At 33.7% G+C, this 8845-nt stretch overlaps 1 protein-coding gene across 1 annotated transcript in view; it reads left to right on the top strand.

The window, feature by feature from the left end:
• Positions 1–3395: 3395 nt before the first annotated feature.
• The window catches only part of LOC119636133 (succinate dehydrogenase [ubiquinone] flavoprotein subunit, mitochondrial), a 7064-nt gene continuing 1614 nt past the window's right edge, over positions 3396–8845 (top strand). Inside the window, exons 1-3 of the mRNA XM_038031305.1 lie at positions 3396–3654; positions 7094–7608; positions 8487–8844. Coding sequence (XP_037887233.1) covers positions 3601–3654; positions 7094–7608; positions 8487–8844 — 927 coding nt within the window. The 5' untranslated portion in view covers positions 3396–3600. The remainder of the gene's footprint in view (positions 3655–7093; positions 7609–8486; position 8845) is intronic.

The raw sequence follows: 8845 nt of genomic DNA, 5'->3' as shown, positions 1-8845 counted from the left end.
TCCTTATGACCATCCTTTTCATACCAACCGCTTTCCGGTGGATTTAAGGCCAATAAAATTAAAGGTTTAATTGATAATCTCTCTGGAGCTATTTCAAATGCACAGAATTTTCAAAGTTGTCTGCCAAACGTTGATAAAGAAGCTCCTCGCTTAACGAATAACAACATTTTAATTTTAATAAATTAATTTTAATAAATTAATTTAATTTTAATAAAATTCTCGAACTTACCTTATTATTAGCTAAAAGCAACCGAGATGATAATAGGTGAAGGTGAGTTTGATTCAGTTAACAAAGGATTTCTTATTCAACCAGAGAAATACAGAAATCGCAATTAAAACATTACGTGACGATCACTACCCCTTGAATAGCCGGGAGTTCTTACGAGAGGCATCCGTTATGATACACTTAAAACACAACAACACTGCATTGTCCAATTGATTGGTATTTCAAGAGAGGAAACCCTTATGATGGTGCAGGAGTGCTTTTAGGCTCGATGCATGGCAGCCGACTTGGCCACTAAATCAGTACCATATACCATAAAATTCTTCGCACGATTTTCCGCACCACCTTTGAGGTACCGTGATAGGCGCGTTGCCAATTGTTTTGAATGGGTGGCTTTCCTGTAGACCTACACCATTACATAAATAATTTAAAAATATAATATAATAATACAATAATAATAAAATAATATATATATATAATATAAATGCTTATAATATACGCATACATAAGATAAGATAAATAAATGAATATGTGGCGGTGTGCTGCTTGATAGTGGGTTGAGCGGTGTGTCGATATATGCAAAGGTAAATTAACGTAATTACTAAATTTTATATATAAAGATGATCACAAACTTACCATTTGGCCTACGGACATATCGCATTCCGCTGAAGCGACATTGCAGTCGTTTTTTTTTAATCTAAAATCAAATAAAAGCAAATGAATAATTTATACATAATAATAAGAAAGGATAAATGCAAACTTACCTTTGGCATGCAGCGAAACTTCATTTATATGAGTCGATGAGCGGGCAATTGGATTTAATTTTTTTTTTTTTTTTTTTATCTAAAATAGAAGAAATAAATAAGTAATATATAAATATAAATATATAATTATGTATTTACCTTCATTTTATCGAATTAATATACGATTCTCTTTGTTGGCATTGATAGCGGACCTCTTCTACTCTGAAATAGAAAACAAAAAGTAAGTAATTTTTAAGTTAATTTTATAAAAAAATTTAATTACTTTTACTTTGCTTAGTTTTCTGCCTGATTTTCCGCTTTAGGGCATCCAATTCGGCTTTAAGGCGCCCATTCTCCTCCTCCAGCGCTGCCTCCGCTGATGTCGATGGTCCTTCGTCGTCCATATCATTATCATATATATCATTATCAGAATAACGCACGTGTACAATAAATATACGTTGTTTGGCAAATTTGTACAGAGGCTAGAAATTGCTAATTTATTTCAAAAGAATTGTAAACTCCTAAGCAAAGTCGTGCAAATGTGTAACAAACATACCTTGTCGCCTTCTACGCTCCAAGACCTTTCATTTGATACCCATATCGCTGGTATTGTTGCTAAAAGAATTTGTTAATCTGTTGGTGGTGTTCACTATACTTATTTTATTCACTCACTCACTCATTCAGACATTCACTCATTTGTTCATTCATTTATTTATTCGCCCATTCATTCTGTTAAATTGAAAAAGGGAAAGGAAGACGCCAACGGGATTCGCAGGGAAACTATATGAATCTCAGATGGGTCTCCTCGGAAAAAAATTAAATATATGAAATAGTTAATAATAAGTAAATGCACTTGATGAACTGTTGAAACTAGAACTTAACTTTGTTAAAGTTAAGGAAGATTTTAAAACCCTAAATGTTGTTAAAGTAAAGAAAGATTTTAATATCACAAATATGATATGATAAGTATTTTAAAATTTTTGGGCTCTTTTTATTAGACACTCCTCTTATTTTTCATATAATTCTCGTAAATTCTCTAAAAAACTTTAATTTATTAAACACAACACTTATCAAATCTTAATAAACATATTATTTTTTAAAGTGTTTTAACACATTAAACTTTTTTTATAATTTTTTGTAATTTTTAATTCCTTTTTTTTAAATTTTTTCTCGCAATTTTTCACTTTGTCAAACTTCTATTTACACTTGTGAAATGGTTTTGATTTTTTGCTAAAAGCCGTTAGCTGGCTTTTTCCTTTGCTTTTGGTCTATAAAAAAAAAAACTGTATTGTCAATAGAGGGACGGAAGAGAGTTGGTTTCAGTAAGTGGTGGAAAAACACCTAAACAATTCCGTTAATTGAGAATAAGTAGTGGAAAAATACGTAAACAATTCTGCTAAATAAGAATTTGCTACGTCTTTTAAGCGGAATAAGAGCATATGTATATTCGAAAAAATAGATAATATGCGTATACGAAATTTAGATACTCTTTTTAGCGGTATCTATAGGCGTCTATGCTGCGACATTTGCGATATTTTATTTTGTGTATTTTCTATCGACACGAAGTGATGGTTTCCTTTATTCGCTACCATTATTTCTCTTTTCCAGTAAAATATAGTATGCCGACATTAGCAAGTTTATACATACAAGTAACGGACAAAGAGAAACCCATAAGGCAGCCGAAAATCTCTTATGAAACCCTGCCGATAAGCTATAAATGAAAGAAAAAATCTCCATTTTGGAAATTTAGATCTAAAAAAATTTTGACAAAGATAACAATATTAAGCAAGATTTAGTGCTTTTTCAACCATTTTCCACACATAACCACTATCTCTGGCAAGGGAAATATGATATATATGTCGTATAGTATAACTGCAGAAATTTCAGACTGATTATGCCTTTCAAGGAGTGACCAAGCCATAACAAAATCATTAAATAAACAATATTGCAAAATGCAGCAAAAATATTCACGACCTCTTTGAAAATGTAAACAAAAAGCTCGTGCAACGTCTAATATAAATAAAAATTGAACCAATCCAAACGACGCATCAACAAATATAAGCAAACGTTGAGCCAACTAAAATAAACCCTCGAATCGGTAAAAAATGAAACGTTTAACAGCTAAACGCTACTTTGCCTTAAAAAACTAGTATTTTTAAAAAGTAAAAAGTAAGGCCACATAATTTTGGTGTTGCAAAACTAGTACCGTGTGTACTTGTTGCTGAAAAATAGTATCATATGGGAATAGCACTGTGTATATTTTGTTGTTGTAAAAGTAGTAGTAATAGAAATTTTGCAGTTTCCACTACTTAGTTTATACAAAATATGCAACTCTAACCAAACATATGTGTTTGACAATTGTTACTATTTTTTGCATTTGTGCCACAGAATTTTTCTTTTCTCAGTCCCAAAAACGAGCGCAAGAAGAGTTGAGCGTAAAAATTTTGAAAAAGTGGATGTATTTTTTTTTTTTATTGATAGCGAAAGGAAATTTCTTCGTTACGAAGCTGTGAAAGAGAGGGCAAACGAAAACAAACATTTTCACATTGACCGGAAATAAAGTTTTATAATTGTGAAGAAAATCCTCAAAAATCAAATAAATATTGCATTAAATTTTCCTCTTAGTGACGAATAATGGCGAATTTAATGCGTGCGACATCGATTTTATCTATAAACGCGGGTGCAATGGTAAGTGATTTCAGTGTGTGTGTGTGTGTGTGTGTGTCTGTTTGTGATATATAAGTGTAGAATTACTATCTGTAATGTTTGTAATTCTCCACGAATTAGTTATGGATCATCGTAAAGACACTCGCCGGTTTCGCCAAATAAAGGATACTTCGATAGTATATTTGAAGGAGAAGTCTGCCGTTGCAAAATTTAAATTTTCATGCAATGACGTGACGACAAATTGTGCGGTTATGTAATTTGGATTTTGTCAAATTTTTCTCATGTATCGATATCTTTAAATTTTCGTAAATGTGTTAAGTAAAAATTTCATATAACACTCGTTGCCCATAAAAGCGTTCAATTTGCGAGAAAATAGTGCAAACAAAATTTGAATAAACCTATAAGCATAAAAATGGCCACGTTATTATTTATGTTAATATCGAAGTCGTGAACTGTTTCTAATTTCACAACAGTGAAGTGCAAGCCTTAGATATATTCGTCGCACGTTAGACTTTTTCCATGCATATGTAGACGAGGTGAATGTACTCGGGAAGCTTTTGCGCGAATGGCAATATATTATGCGACTAATCCCTGTTGAATACGTTGTTAGATAACATTTCTATGCTATGCTTTTTTCCTAAAGCAATTTTAAAAATTTTCGTTAAGTGATTTCCATTGGCCATCAATTTTAGACACCTGTTTATTATTAACACTTTCAATTTTACAGTTATATACATTTGCAATGACTTAAGGGTTTTTTACTATGAAAGTTGGCAATAGCCGGAAAGTTGTCATAGATAAGTATGCTATAAAATTTATTTTATTATATCATTCATCAACATATCCCTTATAAAACTCATGAGTGCATGTAGTTAAAATGTTTACTTTTTGTGTAGGTTTTGTCAGGTTAGAAGTATATCCAACGAACGCTTTCTGAATGCACTAGGGTAATTCTTTTCCAAAAATCTTATTGAAACTGGATAAAAACGAAAGCTTCGAAAGAATATCTTAGTTGATTAATTCTACGTAAATTTCCTTGCATTCAAAGCTTTAATATATGCACTGCTTCTTGCCATCTAAGCACAATACTGATATAATAATAAATTGCATTCTTTGCGATGAAATTAAATGTCTGGTACTTTTGAAATATTTTGTTAAGTGTTAAGAGTGTCAGTGGACGAATCAGAATTATCTATGCTCTACTTCATGTAGAAGTAAGGGTGAATAAAGGATATACATGATAAAAAAACTTAAAATAGCTCCACCTTTTCTCACATATATCGATTTCGAATCATTATGTGAAACTGTTTAAGCATGTCTGTCTGCTTGCGTTGCCATCGGCCTATGTGATGCCGTGGAATGTGGGCTTACAATTATAAAATCAAATTTTCAAGATGTTTTGGTAAAATGTAGCTTAAAATTTCATACACTAGCATGTTTTAATTGCTATAATGAAAAGATTTTTAATTTTTAACATTTTTCAAAAAGAAGAGAATAAAAAGTTAGTAATAATCTTATTTTGGAGAACATCTTATATGAATGCTCTTGTAAAAAATAGAGTTCTACAAGACAACAAAATCTAATATTCTAGCATTTTATGATGAATAAGATCGTTCTGCTAAGTTTTGGACTAGGACTGTATTGATTCAACCCCTATCTTTATAAAAATGTTTAAGTCTTTACATGGCAAGTTAGTTTAGGGATTCTTTTAGGTGGTATAGGGTATTTAACAGCCGGCTTTGTTCATCTACAAAGCTTTAACTTGTTTTACAGTTGCATTTTACATAGGACTGTTAAACATTTCCACGGGTTTCTCCTATAAGGGTCTCGTTTGCCATATTTTACTGAAAGTCTTTACTAAATGTTAAGATCTTTGCAATACTGGATATCCCAACAACGAAATATAAACATATATTGTTAAATCGATTGAGAATTTTACTTTGTCTAGACATTGTATATATGAAGTTTCCTATGAAAGGGTAAACAAGCTTCTACAGTCGATATAAAAATTACAAAATATTAATCGAAGTTCCGTTAATTTTGATACATAATACCTTATTATATGAAAATCTCTAATGATAGGATGCAACTTGCAATGATCAACTGAGAATGTTTGTGGTAAACCGCTGCAAGGGCAGCTGGCCGACGAGCAAACGGGCATTACTAAACCGATTTAGCATAAATGCATTGATCCAGGACTGCAAACAACAAAAGCCATGATACAATGTTTGATAAAGTAAAAAATTTCAACAAACGTTCGTCAGTTATTTAGAAAAAAAAAAAAAAAATAAACAAAATTGAATGCAAGACTCTCTTTTTATTCTTTCCAACTCCCTTATGAAAACAAAAATAAAAAAATTCTCATTTTGCTATCGTTACGTTTCAAATTGAGTAACTAATTGAAGTACACCACTTAGTGACACGAACACATCAATCAATATAAGCTTACTCATTCGCCAAGCGAAGATATATTAGTTTTTTTATTTCATGAGCAACGTAGAAAAAACCGGAATTGCTTTAGCCCATATAATTCATCTATTGGCGGAAATTGAAATAGGAAGACAAGTGATCTTAGATTAGGGAATCCATCCTTGTGGTGGGATTCGTAAACAAGCAAAGCCCACAATATAAGTTATGAGAAAGCAGAGCGGTGTATGCATGTGAAAAAGAAAGTGTTGGCAAGGGATTTTAGGGTAAAGAATTTTTATCAAGTACTTTCAATCTATTGCAGTCTACCAACTGGAATTCGATCAATACAATTATCTTCAGGTCTCGCATAAAGATGCCACCGTCCGATATGGACATATTCTTTTTGCGGTTTTTCAAAATGCGGTTCAAATCAAGTGTAACTTTTTGTACGGGGTACATGCTTCTTTCCCAGAGGGAAGCTTCAGAGATCCCACTAATTTTATATATTCTCGATCAATATTAAATTCTGAATCGATTGTTTGTCCGCCTGGATGCGTAGCGTCTTTGGTGAACATTCCCCTGAACATCGCGAAGATGAAGGTAACAGTTTAAAATTTGGTAGTAACATTGGAAGTTAGTGGATGCAGGTTGGCGTTGGAAATGGATGAAGTGCAAGACATAGTGCAATATGAATTGAGAATACCTTTGTTTTCGAAAGCAAAAAAATTGGGCTCGTAACAGTGAAAATTTCGACGAATTTTGTATCGATGATTCTATAGTATGTGTACAAAAAGGGATAAAATCGCTGCCGCCCGCTCAATAGAGACTATAAAAATTTCATTTTTTTGCGTCTTTTTCCTTAAGAATTGGTTTGTGTGCATAAAATATTCGACTATAGCCGAATATCATTCTCTTAATTACCTGTTTTTTTGTAAGGCAATGAGTATAAAAGTTTTAACTGCGGTTTGCAATGATTATGTTAAAAAATTGAACTTTTCGCATCCCTCATATTATTTGTAAATAAATTTACTCTTCGATCTTGTTTGCATAGTTCCGGGCTAGCTCAGTTGTGCCTTCCCGAAAATGGCATGTGACGCATGGTAAAAGTGATGCTTCAGTGAAGGCAGATGCTGTTTCCAAAGAATATCCTATTGTTGACCATGCCTACGATGCTGTAGTGGTGGGCGCTGGTGGAGCTGGTTTGCGCGCCGCCTTCGGTTTAGTGGCGGAAGGTTTCAAAACTGCTGTTATTACAAAGCTTTTTCCGACTCGCTCTCACACTGTCGCCGCCCAGGGTGGCATTAATGCAGCTCTTGGTAATATGGAGGAAGACGATTGGAGGTGGCATATGTATGACACGGTGAAGGGCTCAGATTGGCTAGGTGATCAGGATGCTATTCACTACATGACCTGCGAAGCTCCTAAGGCAGTCATAGAACTGGAAAATTATGGTATGCCATTTTCACGTACTCCAGATGGTAAAATTTATCAGCGGGCTTTCGGTGGTCAGAGTTTGAAGTTTGGTAAAGGGGGTCAAGCTCACAGATGTTGTGCGGTAGCCGATAGGTAAGTACACCATTAAAATCAATAGCATTCAATAGAATAAATATATAACTTTGCTTATACACCCACAGCCCGAGGAAGGGAGGGAATATATTCATTTTGCAAAACGTTCGCGGCACCTAAAGTGAAGCTTAGGCGGGACGAGAATATTAAATTCTGAATCGATCTAGGCATGTCTGTCTGTCTATCTGAGGTAAACAATATGCTGATCGAGGAAATGATGATATGGGCGTCAAATTTGGGAAAATCATTGGAAAATAGGAATTAGCAGTCAAGGAATGTGTTAGGCCCATCGTTAATAAACGCAAATGCGACAAAATACCGTAATTGTCATCAAAGATTTGAAACTCTGAACTTCCATACTTCCTTGAGCTTAAGTTAGCTTATTTGTATTTGTTCGCCAAAATATGTTTATGAGAAAATCCACTTCCTTAGATTCGGACGTTTCCCGATTATATAAACCTTTAAGATCATCCGGAATATTTTTGGTTAACGCTATAAAGTTATAGAGAGAGTTATAGAGCTCATTACGACTTAGTATCAAAACTATTGTTATTGTATATGGTATGCCCACAAACACAGTTAGGGTTTTCCATAATTCTGTATTCGATCTTTCTGATTGTTTACTTTCTGCTTAATTTTTCATTGTACCTTTCGTTAGAGTTACTCTAATTCCACTTTTGATATATTGCCGGATACTTGTGCCGGAGTTGTTTTTGGTACAAAGATTATCTTCAATCTTAGTTAATAACCTATAGAATTGTATTAATATTATTTTCTAAAATAAAGGCGTCGGGTATATAAGGCTATAGCCGAACATAACTTTCTTGTTGCTTTCATTCTGGTTATCTGTTGCGATTTATTATTTTATGTATTTGCAGAACTGGTCACTCTTTACTTCACACATTATACGGCCAATCTTTAAGTTACGATTGCAATTATTTTGTGGAATATTTTGCCTTGGATTTGTTGTTCGAGAATAACGAATGCCGTGGAGTGATCGCATTAAATCTTGAAGATGGCACTTTACATCGTTTCCGCGCTCGTAGCACGGTTTTAGCTACCGGCGGTTACGGTCGTGCCTTTTTCTCTTGCACGTCGGCTCATACTTGTACGGGCGACGGAACAGCCATGGTGGCACGTCAAGGCTTACCATGTCAGGATTTGGAATTTGTACAATTCCATCCAACTGGTATATATGGAGCTGGTTGCCTTATCACAGAAGGTTGCCGTGGCGAAG

The sequence above is a fragment of the Glossina fuscipes genome, unplaced genomic scaffold (genome assembly GCF_014805625.2).
Source record: "Glossina fuscipes isolate IAEA_lab_2018 unplaced genomic scaffold, Yale_Gfus_2 28, whole genome shotgun sequence".
Taxonomy (NCBI): domain Eukaryota; kingdom Metazoa; phylum Arthropoda; class Insecta; order Diptera; family Glossinidae; genus Glossina; species Glossina fuscipes.
This window is presented reverse-complemented; position numbering and strand designations above follow the sequence as displayed.